At 48.3% G+C, this 19959-nt stretch overlaps 1 protein-coding gene across 1 annotated transcript in view; it reads left to right on the top strand.

Moving 5' to 3' along the window:
- Nucleotides 1–19959, top strand: part of ZMYM3 (zinc finger MYM-type containing 3) — a 453384-nt gene that overhangs the window by 332569 nt on the left and 100856 nt on the right. Inside the window, 7 exon segments of the mRNA XM_029607228.1 lie at nucleotides 488–668; nucleotides 995–1110; nucleotides 1319–1493; nucleotides 15570–15596; nucleotides 15599–15616; nucleotides 15619–15716; nucleotide 15890. Of these exon segments, the coding sequence (XP_029463088.1) occupies nucleotides 488–668; nucleotides 995–1110; nucleotides 1319–1493; nucleotides 15570–15596; nucleotides 15599–15616; nucleotides 15619–15716; nucleotide 15890 (616 nt within the window).

Here is a 19959-nt window from a genome sequence, read left to right on the forward strand (position 1 = left end):
TTCAAGTAATTGAAGCTGTAACCAGAGCATATGGGAGCCAATACCGGAACTGCAACTCTTTGCTTTCTATGTGTTCCGGAATTCTAATCACTCGACACTGCAGCGTTTCGGAGGAAAATTCCTTCTTCAGGAGTCATAACCAATGAAAAGTTCCTGCCAATCGCTAGCTGCAAACCATATTAATTTGAGATCTTTATAACAAAAGCTTCAAGGTGCATTAGGTTGCCTCCCAGTTTGACCAACCACCTTTGCCACCCCTCATCATAGGAGGGGTGGCAAAGGATAGTAATTGAGACTTGCTGTGACTGGGCAGAGGGCAGCAGGAGATGCCATCTGCAACTGAGTAGACAGGATAGCACATTTCTGCACGGAAGTATGTATAATGTAACTAGAAGTGAATGATGGTCTTCTGGATCTGCTTTTGGCCTCAGCATAGCAGTTATTGTATTGTTTTTAATGACACTCTGGGGCTCTTCTGCTTTTTCAGTCATCGCCGAAGCCTCGCTCTGTACAGGTGGCTTCCCCACCTCCACCACCTTCCCCACCTCCACCACCACCACCTGTACCCACCACAGGACGAAAAAATAAAGCTGCCATGTGTAAACCTCTGATGCAGAACCGGGGGGTTTCTTGCAAGGTGGATGTGAAGACCAAGGAGTGCCAGACTGGTAAACTAATAATATGAAGTTTGTATATGGGGGGTAGGAAGGAGGCATGTAGAAACATGGAAGGAAGCTCTGAGACAGTAGATCCACAGTATAATAGTAGATTTAAATATTGTGGTATCAGTGTAACAGTGAGGGAAGGGAAATTGAGGAAGGTGCTTCAGGGAATGGTACAGAAGCGGGGGTATACAAAGATCGAGAATAAGAGACCTGTCCTCACCAGAAGAAAGTGCTGCAATGGATGGTGTAGTGTGGTAAGAGAGAGCACCGTAAGGAATTTCTGATAAACTATTTTGCTAGTTTTTGCTTTTGTCTCATTTGCTGCTCAGAGGAAGAGTGGAAGCCACAGGTGATTGTGTTGCCGATTCCTGTGCCTATCTTTGTGCCTGTGCCGATGCATTTATACTGCCAGAAAGTACCAGTGCCTCTGTCCATGCCTGTTCCCGTAAGTAATGAGTCCTTGTCTCTCTATGCTTGTTGAGAAAGGACGGGATGTATTCTTGGCAATGTTTTCCTCTTGTACCTTTTTAAATCTATTCTTTCAAGAGCATTCCCTGTACCTCAAGATACTGACCTTTCCAGCTGATGGGCGAGTGCCTGTGCCAGTCTTTAGTCTTTCCATGCCCACCGACCTGTGTTTTGTTGAATGATAGGTGCCAGTGCCAATGTTCCTGCCGACTACGCTGGAGAGTGCCGATAAGATAGTGGAGACAATTGAGGAGCTGAAAGTGAAGATTCCCTCCAACCCCCTGGAGGCAGATATCCTGGCCATGGCAGAGATGATTGCAGAGGCTGAGGAACTGGACAAGGCATCATCTGACCTGTGTGGTAAGGAAATACCATTGTTAACCCATGTAATAGGGATTCTACTTTGTTTCTAACCACTTTGTGTGGACTAAAAACTCAATTTTATGAGCTTTTGAAAATTATCCAGGCAGTTGTGAGCTTAAAATACGCAATTCCTCAGTACTTTTCTAGAAAGAGGCGTTTTGGGGGGAAGGGAGGCAGAATTGGGGTGGGGATACCATTTACGAGCATACTTTTGATTTTTGAAAGTAATCATGTAAATCTATATGCATACGTTTACACCTACTGATGAACTAGCAAGCTGGTTTAAATATGTGCATATATAGTACTGGGTATTGCATGCAGATCTATATGCGCACATTTACACCTACTGACGAACTGGAAAGTTGATGTAAATATGTGCATATACACCGCTGGATATTGCACATAGTATAATTATCTTCAATTACTTCATCTTCCATTAATAGTTCCTTGCAGCTCATATAATAGAAAATTAAACTGTCATTTTTGTTTGTAAAATTTGGCTTTCAGATTCTGCCTGTTACTCTTTACTGGCTTGTTTTTTATACTTTAACTTTTTTTTCTTTTTCAAATACCTATTAAAAATCTTTTGCTAGAGCCTAAATTTTACCATACCTTAATTAGAGGATTTTAAGGGATTAGTGATAATTAACAAAATGCCTTTCTCCTAGGACAAGCAAGATGATAGTCCTCACAGATGGGTGACTCCATCAGATGGAGCCCAGCACAAAAAACTTTTGTCAAAGTTTCTAGAAGCTTTGGTGCACTGAACATGCCACTATTCGCGCGTCCACTATCCTCCAGTCTCTTTTTCTGCCATGCAGTTGCTTCGTGGTTTGTGGAGCTGTTCTTCATTCTCTTTTTTTTTTTGGTGCTCATTTTGGGAATTTTTCCCCGTTCCATCAACAGGTCCCCCTTTGTGGTTGGTACCTCTCCTTGGTACGGTAGGTAAAAAAGTTTTCCTCCTTTTTTGCAGGCGGTTCCTGGATCCCCACTTCTCGGTGGCCCCTGGTCATCGACTACGCATCAGTTGTTTTTCTTGGCATCGTCCGGCTTTCGTCAGTGCCCCCAGTGCCTGCGCACCATGTCCATCACAGATCCGCATGAAATCTGCATCCTCTGCTTGGGGCCTTGCACAACATCCAAGGGTGTTTGCTGTGTGATCAGATGACCCCCAAGGACTGTCGTGCTCGTCTCGATAAAATGGAGAAACTTTTCGGTTCTAAAAAGTCTGCTCCATCAACACCCGTGTCTGAGACCTGACACCTGGAGGTCATGGGGAGCTGCTTGATACCCCCCCCCTTGCCCCTCCCCCAATGAAATCTTCTAAAGACCGAGGGAATGGTGATCGGTCCTCCATGATCTCACCGGTTTCCAGAGAAGTCGAAGTCCTCAAAAATGTTTATTAATAAAGCAATATTCCAGTTATTGCCCGACTCAAGGCCTGAGTTTCGCCCAATGGAGGGCTGCTTCAGGGACTGTTCATGACAGATTTTGTCATATGACAGGAAGCAATGTAGTTATCTCATATCTCATTCAGATTGATACCAACTAAAGTCCAAAACCAATGGTAATGGGTCTGTAATTATCGTACTGATTTTATCATTCCAATTTGTTTACAAGGATGCTTTTAACTTTGCAACAGTTTGCATACTTCAGGTACATTCAAGAATTACTGGCTCCAGATCACACATTGTGCACTGATATCTTTACAGTCGGAACAATATTGATTCTAAGCCACCAACCCAAAACACGTTCGTGCGACCAAATAACCCCCAAAGGACGTTGTGCATGCCTGGATAAAATGGAGAATGTTTTGGCCCCCACGCCCAAGGACCGGTGGGTACCGTCCCCGTCTCGTCCCCTGGCGGTCCTGCTCTCCAGTATCCCTAAAGATCGAGGAGAGGGAGATCGATCCTCGGTGGTCTCTCCCCTCCCCCTAACCTCGGGATAGTTGGTCAGATAAGGCACAAGCAAGAACTGTTCTACCCAGGGATCGAGCAGTCGCCCTTTCCTCGCTAGTCACCCTCATTTGCAACAGAAATAGGGTGCTGGCCTGTCTGCTGCTCCGCCTGCTGGGCCACATGGCGGCCTTGGTCCTTGTGACCCCCTTGGCCCACCTCCGCATGAGGGACCCGCAATGGACCTTGCAGTTTCAGTGGCGGCAAGCATTCCATTCCAGATTCTGGAAGCGCCGGTGATGGTCATGGACCCTCTCAGTCTCTCTTTGACTTGTGGGAGGCCCTGTCCAATCTGGAAATCGGACTATTTCAGCCCGCACCACCCCAGATAACCCTCACCACCGCTCGTGTTTTTGCTATGTTACGAGACTGAAGGGAGACCTCGCATGGGCGCACGGATAGCAGCAGGCCGGGCTCTATCTGATGATGTCACCCAAATGTGAGGACTAACATCCTGCTGTCCTAGGAGCGCACCTGTTACAGGTAAGCAACTGCGCTTTCCTCTGTGCCAGGGAAAGACTGGGCCAAGCACAGTGGGAGATCTCTTAAGCAAAGACCGGTCGCCATCAATGCACGGCTCCGCTTCTGGTGCGGTGCTGGCAGCTGTCGCACCACCACCAAAGCGACCCCGGGACCTGGGAATCCCAGGCGTTCCCCAATGAAATTTGTGCTGGGCACCTTGCCTCCTCGGAGAACCGAGGAAGCACCAGTGCCGCCTCATCCCCCTCCCTCAATCCTGGCCTCACTGGACTTTCAGGAGGAGCTGAACCGCAGGGTGGAGAGTGCAGTGCTCTGCGGAGCGTTGAGCCGCTTCCACCACTGGTCCCCATGCTGATGCCGGAGCCCCCGCAATCTATCTTGGCACCCCTGCTCGAGCATCTGGACATCCTCCTTGGCATCCTCCCGATGCAACTAGTGCCCGTGGGGCCCTCTGTGCCCCAGTGGCCACCGATGCCTTCATCAGGAGCGATCCCCATCATTGGGTTCGAGGAGGAGGAAGATGCGGCAGTGCCGCGGCCCCGAAGCCTTGGTTCCTTGAGCCTTTACCCGGGCCCTCTGGCCTTCTGTGGTCCTCAGTTCCCCCGTTAGCGGGACCACTGATTCCCTCGGTGCCTTCAAGGCCCTCGGAGTCCAAGACCGTGGATTTCCTCAGGCATCACCCACATAGATCCCTCAATGGCCTTAGTGAGGAAGAAGGCCCTTGTGACCCGAGGGGTGACAACTCTTCAGAGTCTTCATCCAAAATCTCTGACTCCCTTTTGGAGCCTTCCCCACCAGAAGAAAGGCATTGGTCTCCTCCAGAGGACTTCTCCTTTCAGGGGTTTGTTAGGGCCATGGCTGAAGCTATCCTCTTCCAGCTCACGGATGAGGATGCGCGACATAAGATGTTGGAGGTATTCCAATTTGTAGATGCTGCTAAGGAGATAATGGATGTTCCCATTCATGACATCTTTAAGGAGATTCTCCTTAGAATGTGGGAACACCCGAACTCCATCTCTCCAGTGAATAGGAAGGTGGATGCCACCTACCCGGTGCAGCAAGCATTAGGGTTTGAGAGGCGACATCTCCCTCATCAGTCTGAGGTTGTGGAGTCTGCTCTCAAAAAGGCCAAGTGTTCCTGCACCCAAGCCTCTGCCCCTCCGGGGTGGGAACATAAGGAACTGGATGCTTTGGGAAGGAAAGTTTTTCAGGGCGCAGTGCTAATCACCCATATCGCCTCCTACCAGTTGTACATGACCCAATGCAACTGAAACATGTGGAAACAGATCCAGGAGCTCGCGGAAAGCCTCCCCCAGCAGCAACAGAAGTCGCTTTCTGCCATTGTCCAGTTGGGTCTGGAAGCTGGGGAACACGAGGTGAGGTCCACCTTTGATGTTTTTGAGACAGCAACCCGGGTGGCCGCCGTGGGCATTGGCACCTTTAGGATGGCCTGGCTATGGGCTTCCGACCTCCGTCCAGAGGTGCAGGAATGGCTGGCTGACCTCACCATGTATGGGAGATAACCTTTTTGGTGATAAAGTCAGAGATGCAGTAGCTCAGTTGGAAGATCACCATGAAACCCTTCAACAACTCTCCGCTAGTACTCCAGACCCACCCTCCTCTGCCAGGAAATCTTCCAGGCCAAGCTCCAGGAAGTGTAGAGAAGGAGGGAAGCAGGATCCTGGCTGCGTGCTTGCTGTGTAGCACTGTTTGGCGATGTCCAGGGCTTCAAGGTGCATGGGGTAAGTATAACCAGTCAAACAGCTTGCCCACAGCTGGCCAAATGTAACAGTACCTTTCCTCTAAAGCCCATCCCCTGTCGTCTGGGATTGGGTTTCTTGGGGTATCTCCTGTGGAATTCAGCTTTGAGTTGGGGGGCTTGCAGGTTGGAGGCTAGTACCCAAGAATTCTCCTTGGGTGAATTGGTCTTCTAGGGTATAAGATATTGGAGAAATTACTTACCTGATAATTTCATTTTCCTTAGTGTAGATAGATGGACTCAGGACCAATGGGTATAGTGTACTCCTGATAGCAGTTGGAGACGGATCAGATTTCAATCTGACATCAGCCCTAGTACATATACCCCTGCAGGAAGTGCAGCTCTTCAGTCTTCTCCTCGAAAAGCAATTGTGGATATATGTGTTTATTTTTATTTATTTAAAAACTTTTCTATACCGTCGCTAAGTTATATACCATCGCAACGGTTTACAAATAGGCACATAGACTAAGGTAAGTAAATGTAGGATATCGTACATTCTAACAGGTGCCAATAAAGTTCGGTTACAATTTTATAAATAAAATCATTATTTGAGTAATGTGTGGCTGAATAACTTCTATAACTTGGTTAACTTGATTAACTTGAACTGGTTAAATTGGCTATAGCTGGAGACTGCCAGTGCCCACAACCAGGAAATGTCGACACACAGTAGGATGGGTGTCCTAATTGGAAGAAAAACTTGGCTTACCCGTGAATAACTCACTCTCGGGAATGTCGCCCGAGGATTCCATGAATTGACGGCAGCCGTGCGTGCCTCTCCTTCCCAAACCCCCCTTCCCAAAAACTCATTAAACCTCCCCAGCAGCATACATGACCCCCAGGTTCCTCTCTCCAAAAAATACTTCATCCCAGGGATCATTGATTCCCTGTACGTACCAGGATCAGTTCAGACAGTGGGGTTATCTCCCCCTTCCAGCAGATGGAGTCAAGTAGAACTTTGAATGATGCTTCCTTATAAGGTAGTGCACCCTCTACTGATCCTTAGTATTCTCTTGACTCCAGCAGATGACAATGGTGGCTTTCGTTCCCCACTGAGATGACTAGAAAGCTATTTTAGGAATTTTCTCTATTTTCCTCAGCTTTCCTTTCTTTTGGATGGATCAAGTCTAATTAAAAAAAAAAAAATCTTTTGAATTTTGAATTTCTGAGGGAATTATTTGGAGAGCTTTCCTGTAGCCTTCGCTCCTGTTTTAGTGGCAGCATTCTATAGCTTGCAGGCAGTACTATTTGCAGCTCTCCCCACCCTTTCCCATCTCTGTTGTCTGGGTAAGTTTGTTTTTTATTTCCTTTTGACAGGTTATTTCCTCTCTTCCTCTCTCCGAGGTGCAAGTCGGTGGTGCCGACCTCTCCCCCTGAGGCTGCTATCCGACCCGCTGCCCCTGAGACGCTGTTTTCCTCGGGGCAGCCGGCATAGAGAGGCGTTATTCCTCTGTGCCTCTATCTGTGGTCGTTGAGGGATAGAGAGCAGGACTGGAGGCTATTACCACCACCTTTCTTACAGCCACGAACCTGGTGAGCGTGAGGAAGAACAGGCTGAAGCGGAGGTTTTTCCCGCTTCCCGCAGCTTTAAACCCTGCCTGTTTCTCGTGTTAAAATCAGCTGATTCCCTCGCGGCTCTGTCGGGGATCCCCATGCCTCGTTTGTCCAGGTGCTGCGCTTGTGAAAAGCCTGGGTCAAGGCTCTCCTGCGAGGGGATTTGCACAGCTTGCTTCCCTAGTGGGGAGGGATCCTCTCAACCGCCAGGCCGCTTTGGTTTTCGTCTTCTGGCGCACCTCGATGGACAGGGGCCAGCCCCGATCCTGCTGACCCCAGGAACCGTGGACATTTTGCTCCAGACTCGGCTGCTCCGGCGCTAACAGGAGAAGAGCAGGACGCGCCTTTTTCATCTCAGCCGCCAGTTTTGACACCCGTTCCACCTCTGGAGCCTTTTCCTCCTTCAGGGGATAGAAACATAGAAATGACGGCAGAAGAAGACCAAATGGCCCATCCAGTCTGCCCAGCAAGCTTCACACATTTTTTCTCTCATACTTATCTGTTTCTCTTAGCTCTTGGTTCTATTCCCTTCCACCCCCAGTTTTAATGTAGAGAGCAGTGATGGAGCTGCATCCAAGTGAAATATCTAGCTTGATTAGTTCGGGGTAGTAGCCGCCGCAATAAGCAAGCTACACCCATGCTTATTTGTTTTACCCAGCCTATGTTATACAGCCTTTATTGGTTGTTTTTCTTCTGCCCTGCCGTTGAAGCAGGGAGCTATGCTGGATACGCGTGAAGTATCAGTCTTCTCCCATGCTGTTGAAGCAGAGAGCCATGCTGGATGTGCATCGAAAGTGAAGTATCAGGCACATTTGGTTTGGGGTAGTAACCGCCGTAACAAGCCAGCTACTCCCCGTTTTGTGAGTGCGAACCCTCATTTTCTCCCCTGCCGTTGAAGCAGAGAGCTCTGCTGGATGTGTGAAGTATCGGTTTTTCTTCTCCCCTGCCGTTGAATCAGAGAACTATGCTGTATATGCATTGAAAGTGAAGCATCAGACTTATTTGATTTGGGGTAGTAACCGCCGTAACAAGCCAGCTACTCCCCTCTTTGTGAGTGTGAATCCTTTTTTCCACATTTCCTCTTGCTGTTGAAGCTTAGAGCGATGTTGGAGTCACAGTAAGCATGTGTATGTTTATTTAATAAGGGTATTGACTCCAGGTAGTAGCCCTCATTCTGGCGAGTCACCCACTCTTCATTGGCGGCCTCTTGACTTTATGGATCCACAGTGTTTATCCCACGCCCCTTTGAAGTCCTTCACAGTTCTGGTCTTCACCACATCCTCAGGAAGGGCATTCCAGGCATCCACCACCCTCTCCGTGAAGAAATACTTCCTGACATTGGTTCTGAATCTTCCTCCCTGGAGCTTCAAATCGTGACCCCTGGTTCTGGTGATTTTTTTCCTACGGAAAAGGTTTGTCGTTGTCTTTTGATCATTAACACCTTTCAAGTATCTGAAAGTCTGTATCATGTCACCTCTGCTCCTCCTTTCCTCCAGGGTGTACATATTTAGATTCTTCAATCTCTCCTCGTACGTCATCCGATGAAGATCCTCCACCTTCCTGGTCGCCCTTCTCTGTACCGCCTCCATCTTGTCTTTGTCTTTTTGAAGATACGGTCTCCAGAACTGAACACAGTACTCCAGGTGAGGCCTCACCAAGGACCTGTACAAGGGAATAATCACTTCCCACTCTTCCTCCATCGGGGCCTCCTTCGTTTTCCACAGATTTTGTTCTCCTGCTTCACAATGCTTACCTGGCCAGGATGGGCCAGCACCAGGAATTTCTGGCGGGACCACCTCCTACTAAGATACCCAGAATGGCTGATTCCACTGAGGTCTTGGGAAGTGCCCAGACCGTGGGGAGTGCCCAAGGGTCAGCGGTCCTGGGACTAGTGGTACCTCCGACCACCTCAAGCGCTCCGAGGGTCCGTTTGGTACACCCCTCTGCGGGGGGGGGGGGGGGGGGGGGGTGTCTGTTCCTCAGCAGGACCCGGATCCGGATGAACCTTCAACTACGGCTCAATTGGAAGGGGATGATCCTAGAGTCCTGCGGATCTTCCAGAGGGATGAGCTGAACCCCCTCATTCCACATATCCTACAGGAATTGGACATTGAGGCCCCTCAGGACCCGCCTGAGCCTAATCCACCAGCGTAGAAAGGGATCCCCTTCCTGGCTGGTCTAACGTCCGCTGTGGTCCTTTCCTTCCCATCCCACGTTCCTTCAACTGTTATCCAGGAAATGGGATTCTCCGGAAACCTCCCTCAAGGTTGGCAGAGCCATGGATAAGCTAAATCCTCTCCTGGATGATTTCCTGGAGCTTCTTAAGGTTCCCAAAGTAGATTCTGCAGTCTCAGCGGTGACGAAAAGAACTTCCATTCCAGTAACAGGTGGTGCAGCCTTGCGAGATCTTCAAGATCGAAAGCTGGAAGTTTATCTTGAGAGAGTTTTCGAGGTGGTCCGCCCTGGGGGTCCGGGCGGGCCATTTGTAGTTCTTCTTCGCTTAGCGTGCAGGCCGCCTCTGGCTTCAACAGCTGCTCAGCTCCCAGCAGTTGCCTCCTGAGGAAAGCACTTCAGGCAGACCACCTGGAGGCCATCATAGCATATGGAGCAGATGCTCTATATGAACATTCTGAGAGTCTTGGCCAGATCTATGGTTTCTGCAGCCTCGGCTAAACACCTCCTCTGGCTTCGCAACTGGTCGGCGGATTCTTCTTCCAAGTCGCAGCTGGGATCCCTACCCTTCAAGGGCAAGCTACTATTTGGGGAGGATCTGGACCCAGATAATCAAGCCCCTCGGAGAGAATAAGGTACACAAACTGCCAGAGGATTGCCCTCGTTCTTCTAGAGTCGTTTAGATTCCACTAGAGCTGATTCAGGAATCAACGTTTCGCCAGACAAGGACTGCAGGCCCCTCGTCAGCCATCCTCTTGATCTCATCCTGGACTCAGTCCTTTCATGCCCGAATACCAGCCCCGCTCTGGTCCAGCTCAGGGGAAGCGTCCTCCAAGTCTTCACAATGAAGCTATGCCAGCCCACTCCTTGATCCCCAGGATAGGGGGGATGTCCTCCCTTTTCTACGAGAGTGGGTCGACATCACGTCAGATCAGTGGGGTCCTGGATATTCTAAGACACGGCTACGCTTAGAATTTGCTCGGCGCTAAGAGACAGGTTCCTCTTCTCTCCATGTGGCCCAGTCCAGAAACAACTCATAGTCCGGCAGACACTCGACAGGCTTCTGGCTCTCGAGCGATTCGTCCGGTCCCCCCCCGGAAGTAGGCCGGGGACATTATTCGGTATACTTCAGTCCCCAAGAAGGAAGGTTCCTTCCCCCGATCTTGGATCTCAAGATGGTCAACAGGGCCCTCAAGATTCCCCACTTTCGGATGGAAACCTTGCGCTCCGTGATAGCGGCGGTACACTCCGGAGAATTTTTGGCCTCCCTGGATCTGATGGAAGCTTATCTACACATTCCCATCCTCCAAGCGCATCAGCATTTTCTGCGATTCAAGATTCTGGGACAGCATTTCCAGTTCCAGGCTCTACCCTTTGGTCTTGCGACCGCTCCTCGAACCTTCACGAAAGTGATAGATAGTAGTAGCCGCCACTCTCCGGAGGCAGGGAAGTTGGTGCACCCATACCTGGACGACTGGCTCATTGCGTGAAAGTCCTCAGCCCAGTGCCACCGGGCGTCGACAGGTGTTGATGCTTTTCACGTCCCAACAATCCCTCGGTTGGGTGGTCAACTTCGCCAAGAGCAGCCTTTCTCCATCTCAGTCTCTGGACTTCCTGGGGGCGCATTTCGACACAGAAATACGAAGGAAGCGCTGGGCAAAGTGTCCTCTGCCCCCGGACAGGGCTCATGCACTCATAGCTCAGATACAGCAATTCATTGGTCTCTCGCTTCCAACGGCGTGGGATTACCTCCAGGTCCTGGGATCCATAGCTTCCACCATCGATCTGGTCCCCTGGGCATTTGCACATGCATCCCTTACAGCGGCCTTGCTCTCCGTCCCGCTGGAAGCCAGTGGTCTCGGGACTCAAGCCATCCTTCCTCTCCCGCAGGTAGCCAAGGACAGTCTCTTGTGGTGGTTCAACCTGTCTCATCTTCGTCCAGGGTGTTCCTTGGACATCCCGAAATGGGTAATCGTCACGACGGACGGCAGTCTCTCTGGCTGGGGAGCGGTGTGTCAGATGAGTTCTGCGCAAGGGAAGTTGATGCCGTCCCAAGCAACTTGGCCGATCAATCGCTTGGAGACCAGAGCAGTGCGTCTGGCTTCCTACCTCTCGTCCATCATCGCGCAGTCCGAATACTCTCAGACAATTGCGACCACTGTGGCCTACATCAATCGCCAAGGGGGCATGAGGAGCCGGCATGTCTCTCGGGAGACAGACAGGTTGATGGCGTGGGCGGAGACTCGCCTCTCCTGCCTAGCGGCTTCCCACAATCGCAGGCATAGACAAACGTTCAAGCCGACTTTCTCGGTCATCAACATCTAGATCCCGGAGAGTGGGAACTCTCAGAGGAGGCAGTGAATCTCCTGTTCCACAGATGGGGGACCCCCTACCTAATGGCAACCTCCCGGAATGCCAAGGCAGCTCGGTTCTTCAGTCGCAGAAGAGAGTACGGTGCAGAGGGAGTGGATGCCTTAGTCCTCCCTGGCCCCGTCACGTTCTCCTCTACGTGTTTCCCCTTGGCCTCTGGTGGGCAAGGTGCTCCGGAGAATAGAGACCCACCAGGGCCCGGTAATTCTGGTGGCGCCGGAATGGCCCCATCGCCCGTGGTTTGCAGACTTGATCCTCCTCACAGTGGACGGACCTCTTCATCTGGGTCACCTTCCACGCTTGCTGGGTCAGGGTCCGGTATCTTTCGCCCAGGCTGATCACTTCTGTCTTGTGGCCTGGCTTTTGAGAGGCACTGGCTGAGACGGCGTGGATACCCAGAGGCCGTTATCTCGACCCTCCTCAAGGCTAGAAAGACGTCTACCTCCATCTCCTATATCAGGGTATGGAAGGTTTTTGAGAACTGGTGTGCCTCCATACCTGTGTCGCCACAGACCGCCTCGGTGGCTCAGATCCTATCTTTTCTTCAACAGGGACCGGACAAGGGTCTGGCCTACAACTCGCTGAGAGTGCAAGTCTTTGCCCTAGACTCTCTACTTCATCAATGAGAGGGAACTTCCCTTTCCTCTCACCCGGATATCATCCGATTCCTCAGGAGGGGGTGAAGCACGTGAAACCCCCTTCCACGCTCTTTAATCCTTCGTGGAGTCTCAATCTCGTTCTCCAAATCTTGGTCGGGCCACCCTTTGAACCCATGTGTTCCGCGACCCTCAAGGATATCACTCTCAAGACGGTTTTCCTGGTAGCTATCTGTTCTGCCCGCAGAATCTCAGAGCTTGAAGCACTCTCTTGCAGAGAGCCCTACCTTCGTTTTAAACGGATTCGGGAGTTTCCTTGCGCACTGGTGCCTGCTTTTCTGCCCAAGGTGGTTTCCGAGTTCCACTTGAATCAGACGGTAGAGCTTCCGTCCTTCTCAGCAGACTCATCGGCGGATCTATGCAAGCTAGATGTCAAACGTATCCTCAATCGCTATCTGGAATTCATTAATGATTTTCGCTTGTCGGACCATCTTTTCGTTCTCTGGCATGGTCCGAAGAAGGGGGCCAAGGCGTCAAAAACTACCATTGCTCGCTGGCTGAAGGAGGCGATCTTGGTGGCCTACATTGGGGCAGGTCGACAACCTTCGGCGGGTGTCAAGGCCCATTCTCTTCGAGCTCAGGCTGCTTCCTGGGCGGAGATGCAATCAGTCTCGTTCCAGGAGATTTGTTGAGCGGCAACTTGGAAATCGTTACAAAACTTTGCTCGTCCTTTGGCTCTAGGGTCATTCGAGCAGGGCTTTCCGGGGCCCACCCTATGTAGGAAAGCTTTGGTACATCCCACTGTCTGGACTGATCCTGGTACGTACAGGGAAAAAAAAATTATTCCTTACCTGCTAATTTTCATTCCTGTAGTACCAAGGATCAGTCCAGACGGCCCTCCCTGACTGTTTATTGGGTTTGGGATTGCCTCTCTGCTCAAATTGTTCTTCAGCACCTTTTTTCCTTTGGCTGGTTAATGGTTCATTCTGCAAGTTTGTTGTTTGACACTGTTTTGTGCCCATTGCACACTGTTATTTGTTACTTAATTCTATTGTTCTTGATCCATCCTGGTTTTCCTCTTTGCTTTGATATACTCATACTGAGGATTAGTAGTAGAGGGTGCACTACCTTATAAGGAAGCATCCTTCAAAGTTCTACTTGACTCCATCTGCTGGAAGGGGGCGATAACCCACTGTCTGGACTGATCCTTGGTACTACAGGAATGAAAATTAGCAGGTAAGAAATAAATTTATTTATTTATTTATTTAATTTTTTGGGGCCCATGCCATCTCGATAAGTAGCAGGGGAGATGGGTGGGGGCACTGGTAGTTCTTCAGGGAGTTTTTAGGGCTTGGGGCCCTTTAACAATGGTGGCCTTGGACTTTTTCATGCTCATTTTCTTTTTAGAACTGAAAAGTTCAGTTTGAGGGGCTGTCAAGGCACTAACAGGGCACAAGCCAAAAGCTGAAAAAAATATTTAACTCCGAATTTTAAAAACAAATCCTGCCTTACGCGTTCGCAATATAGCCGCGTAACTTACTGCTGCTTCTGATGATACTGGTTCAGAGATCACCCTAGTCACTCAGTTTGTTTGACAAGCTCTCTGCTTCCTTAGACATTAGATCCACTCCAGTCTCATGTGATGTGGCCGTAGTGTCCTATGGAGGAATACCAGTATTCTTACATAAAAAAAATAGTTCCTGTTTGGTTTGGGGGGCCCCAGGACCCCCCAAATTTTTTAGAAGACTCTGTGGTGCAGTGTCAGCCTGGAATGCCCCCTAGCTCCAGTCTGCTCAACACCATTTTCCAAAATGGTGCCGCCTGGCCATTGCCCTATTATGACAGAGAGGGTAGTATATTTTCGACCTGTGATTTTAAGAAGGCCTCCCGGGGACATTGGGATGTGCATCCTGATGTCTCTGGAAAAAAATAACTATACTTATTTCAAACTCACTAATATAATGTGGCTTATTTTTTCTAAGTCAGCTACGTTATTTTATTTTGCATAGGATTTCCTGTGTATTAGCTACATTGCATGAATTTGCAAAATTTGTGTATGCCAATCGCATTCAAAGCAGCTAATTGTAATAGGGGTGTGCTTTGGGCCAAAGTATCCCCTGATCTCACACAGTATTGCCACGATATGGCTTATATCATGTGGTAAACAGTGTTTACATAAGACTGCATTTTACCCATAACACAGCTTAGTAAAATCTAAGACTAAATTCGTTACTCAGTTTCTGAATGGGCATTGATCCATTCACAGACAAGAGGTGTCCAGGAGGTGGCATTTGGTTTAATGTGTTTTTTAAGGCAAGGGTGAGGGGGGATATATATCTACTGAGCTTGATAGGTGTGGGGTTTTTTGGGGTTATCTGGCTAACTTTAGACCTGCAGTATTTCTAACCAAAGTTAGCCGGATAACTTTACCTGGCTATCACTGATATTCAGCGTTAGTTGGCTAAATTTAAACCACAATGAATGCTTCTGTCCTGCCTCTTTTTTTTTTCTTTTTTGTTTTTAATAATCCGGCTAAGTTTTTGCCAGGTAATGAAAACTCTGCCGTTCAGTGGGGCAGAATATATAAAATGCATGTTTTCTCTGGCTAAGTCAAAAACTTATCTTACAAACCCTTTTGAATAATCAACCTTAATTTTACAATCCATCTCCCTCCTCCACCTGCTTACTCTTATGATGCAAGTGCAAGTGCCCTTCATGCACCCATACTAAATCTCATCTAGCATTTTGTGTCCATTTGTCCAGTGGTATCTGCTGTGTATTTACAGTATGGCCAAGAGTTTATCTGCAAAAATGATAATATTGTTGTGTTTGGCCTTCTTACAGATTAATTTTAAATTAACAGTTCTGGCACAGGCCCCTGTGGGATTTCATTTGTCCTTTATTTAACAGAATTATATCATTATTATGATTTTGTGCCTCTCCTTAAGCCAGTTACTTATTTGCATCCAAATGTTATCCCTAAACTTCTACTTTTCTACGGAGTGTTAGTCATTGCTACCTTTTATGATGAATGTGTGGTCCTGCTGTCTAATGATGTTACATACAGTCCCTAAGCCCTGATGATGTAGGATCTGGTCTGTGGATGCATTGCATGTGACCCCGAGTAGAACCCTGTTACAAGTGGAGGTGTTACTGGGGAGCTCTGAATTTCTGTTTGTATCCACAGATCTGGCAAGTAACCAAAGCGCTGAGGGTTGTTGGAAGATTGTGACCTGTTGGACCTGCAAGAGATGATGTGCTAGCAATGGCTGTGAAGAGGGCAAAATGTCCTTGATGAGCCAGGGCCCAGGACCTAGAGGCTGACTTCCCTAAAGTAAGAGGATTTATATGATGATGGGGGTGGGACTTTCCTAATCAGGAAAGGATGTGTGTAGGGGGAGGGCAGGGGCATAGAAAAAGGAATAAGTATTTAGAAGTGAGAGGTGGGGAAGATTTGAATGGGGAGTGGTGTAGCAGGGGCATTTCTCTTAAGTTTGAGAGGAGGAGAGTTATTAGGAAAGACTTGTCTGAGAGGAAAGGGGGTTGAGGAAAGACTTGACTGAAGTGAGAGGATAGGACGTATGGTCTGGAAGAATTGACTAAATGTGAGGCATGAGGGATATTGGGAATGAGGAAGATTTGATTGCAGGTAGGGTGGGGAAGTTGGCAATAGAGGAAACTTGACTAAAGATAGGTGGGGAATTTTGATAACGTGGGGAGAATTGTCAGGAGCATAAATGGGTGAGGGAAATACAGTAGGGGGAGTCTTGACAGAAGATACAAAGTTGTGAGATACTGGGAAGAAGACTTTACTGGTGGTAAACTGGCAAGAACCTTAATGTGATGGGGAGCTTTGAACTGAGTTAGGAAGACAGAGGAGTTTGGGAAGTGGAAAGTTGACAGAACTGAAAGATAGGAAGATTGGGGGTTTTGAAAAATGAGGAATACCTGATTGGAGGTGGAAAGCATCATGTCAGAGTTAAGTGTCACTGATTATAAAGATGTATTTCTGTGCCATCATCCAGTTAGGAGCTGTATTCTTCATTCTTTGGACTAAATATTCAGATGACTGTATGACTGGAACTTGGACACTTTACACAAAACCTATGGTCTTTAAAAATTTGTTTTCTTAATTCCTTTCTCTGATTAAAAACATCTGCAGAAGCCAAAAGGATGGGTCACATGACCTGCATCAAATGTAAGTTGATGGATTCTTCTAGGAAAACCTTTGAACAAGAGCAGCATTTCCCACTCACTAATGGACCGATTTCTTATCAGTTCTGTTTTTGGCTGTTGGAGGGAAAGCATGAATTAACCATAGCGTGTGGGTTATGTTATCCAACGGCACTATCGGAGCTCAGAAAAACTTGACTGAACATGTGTACACTGCCTCACGAGCCCCTCAGTCTTTCTACGGCACAGACGTGTACCAGTCTGTTAAATATTTTTTCAGCTTTTGGCTTGTGCCTTGTTAGTGCCCTGTTAGTGCCTCGACAGGGCACTAACAGGGAGTACTGTGTTCAGTTCTGGAGACCGTATCTTCAAAAAGACAAAGACAAGATGGAAGCGGTACAGAGAAGGGCGACCAGGAAGGTGGAGGATCTTCATCGGATGACGTACGAGGAGAGATTGAAGAATCTAAATATGTACACCCTGGAGGAGAGGAGGAGCAGAGGTGATATGATACAGACTTTCAGATACTTGAAAGGTTTTAATGATCCAAAGACAACAAACCTTTTCCGTAGGAAGAAAATCAGCAGAACCAGGGGTCACGATTTGAAGCTCCAGGGAGGAAGATTCAGAACCAATGTCAGGAAGTATTTCTTCACGGAGAGGGTGGTGGATGCCTGGAATGCCCTTCCGGAGGAAGTGGTGAAGACCAGAACTGTGAGGGACTTCAAAGGGGCATGGGATAAACACTGTGGATCCATAAAGTCAAGAGACCGCCAATGTAGAGTGGGTGGCTCACCAGAACGATGGCTACTGCCCGAAGACAATACCCTTATTAAATAAACATACAGATGCTTACTGTGACTCCAACATCGCTCTAAGCTTCAACGGCAAGAGGAAATGTGGAAAAAAGGATTTGCAATCACAAAGAGGGGAGTAGCTGGCTTGTTACGGCGGTTACTACCCCAAACCAAATAAGCCTAATACTTCACTTTCCAAGCATATACAGCATAGTTCTCTGCTTCAACGGCAGGGGAGAAGAAAAGAGGGTTCGCACTCACAAAGCGGGGAGTAGCTGGCTTATTACGGCGGTTACTACCCCAAACCAAATGTGCCTGATACTTCGCTTTCGATGCATATCCAGCATGGCTCTCTGCTTCATGGCATGGGAGAAAGGCTGATACATCAAGCATTTCCAGCATAGCTCTCTGCTTCAACAGCAGGGGAATAAGAAAAGCTGAGGCTTCACGCATATCCAGAATAGCTTCAACTGCAGGGGAGAAGAAAAAAAAAAAAAAAGATTCGCACTCACAAAGCAGGGAGTAGCTGGCTTGTTACGGCGGTTACTACCCTAAACCAAAAGGGCCTGATACTTCACTTTCAATGCATAACCAGCATGGCTCTCCGCTTCAACGGCAGGAGAGAAGAAAAACAACCAATAGGGCCTGTATGACATAGTCTGGGTAAAGGGAATAAACATGGGTGTAGCTTGCTTATTGCAGCGGTTACTACCCCTACTACCCCTAACTAATCAAGCTAGGTATTTCACTTGGATGCAGCTCCATCACTGCTCTCTACATTAATGGTGGGGGTGGAAGGGAAATAGAACCAAGAGTTAAGAGAAAAAGATAAGTATGAGAGAAAAAATGTGTGAAGCTTGCTGGGCAGACTAGATGGGCCATTTGGTCTTCTTCTGCCGTCATTTCTATGTTTCTATGTTTCTATGACAGCGCCTCAAACTGAACTTTTCATTTCTAAAAAGAAAACTGAGCATGAAAAAGTCCAAGGCCAGCGGTCCACGCTCTCCATTTCCAAGGCCAGTATCTGTGGACACCAGATGTCCATTATTGATATGCAAACTATTTATTGCTGCCTAGGTCCAGACCATGTCTTCAACTGCTACAGATGTGGCTGGATGTCCCCCAGGGCACAGCAGCATCATGAATGAAAGATCAGGCCTGAAGGAAGGCACTAGTGGGCAAGAGGCCAATTCCTTGGCACAGGGCTAAAAAGTAGACCCATTGCTAGTCTGAGGCATTGGGCTCTCAGCGTGATTCTTCCCCATCTCGACCCTGTGAAAAGCAAGGCTCCCCCCCTCCCAATGGTGCCAGTTCCCAGATCTGCCTCAGGTCAGGGATTCACCATGGCACAGAAGCCTGCAGTGCTGGACGAGGTGCAAAGAAGAGTGCTCAAATGATACGAGGGACTCCCTTCAGGGCTGTCCCCCTCGGAGCCATGGAGAAAGTAGTTACCATCACTACAGGGTTCCATAGGAGTGGATATGCCTTGATACAAAGACAAGAGATAGCATCTTTGATGCAGGTCCCTTCATCCTTTGTCATGACATATTCCTATGGCACAGAGTCATTTGTTTTATCCAGAACCGAGGCCAACCCAGGGTGTACTGCCTGTGTCCTTGACTAGAAGCTCACATTCTAAGGCTCGATGGTTCTACTTGACATGGCATATCAAGGCACTAACAATTGTATTGGAACCGAATGCTTTGGCACATTATTCTAGGATTCCTGCTGCTGAGATTAGGATATGGCAGAAGGCACAGCCGTTGTTGTCTATGGATCAAGGTGCCGTTCAAAGGGAAGTGTCAATGCTTCTAGTATGGAGTATTTTGGAGCTGGCCACTGCCTCAGCAGACACAGCTGTCGTAGTGTAATATTCTTCTACAGCTCTGCTGACTGCCCTTAGGGATGATTAAACTATTTGGGTTTCTGAAAAGGATGTCTCTTGCTCTAGTGCAGTCTGCGGGGTCCAGCTATTGGAGCAAATGAAGAATTCCTATGGGTGCTTAAGCCCTGGAGCCCAAAGAGAAATTGGAAACTTTCCTGTCCAAGATGAAGGAATTTTTTCCACATGGTGGGGCCAATCAAGATCCCGCACCAGTGCGAGCCTCTTCATAGGAGTTTCTGAAGTTAAAAGTAAGTCCTCACCACGAGTGATGTTTCTCCTCATCTAGGAGAGTTCCCGCATGAGTTGGAAAGCGATGAAGTAGACTCTGCCCATTCTTAGTTCTTGCTAGATATTTCCTCCTCAAAACAGTGAAAGTCTCCCTCATCCTTGTCAGCATTGTGGCTTAGTATTCCCCGTGGTCGAAAGAGGAAGAATATTTTACAGGGTTTCCTTCAGATCCCCTACCCGACTTGCCTTGGTATACTTCTGTGGAAGATCTCTGTTACTCCAGATTCAAATTTGCAAAGAAAAGGAACTGAGAACAGATATTTTCAGGCTTCTTTAGCCTCCAGCTGATCCTGCAGCTATCTTGATTCACAAGCTTCTGCTGGACTTCCAGGTGAAGATGTGACACACATCAATATCATGCCTGCCAGTGACCTGCAAGATGGATTTAATGCGGAGCCATGCTGCTGAGTATCCCTGAATAAATCACTAGTTAG

This window comes from Rhinatrema bivittatum, chromosome 6 (assembly GCF_901001135.1).
Source record: "Rhinatrema bivittatum chromosome 6, aRhiBiv1.1, whole genome shotgun sequence".
Lineage (NCBI taxonomy): Eukaryota > Metazoa > Chordata > Amphibia > Gymnophiona > Rhinatrematidae > Rhinatrema > Rhinatrema bivittatum.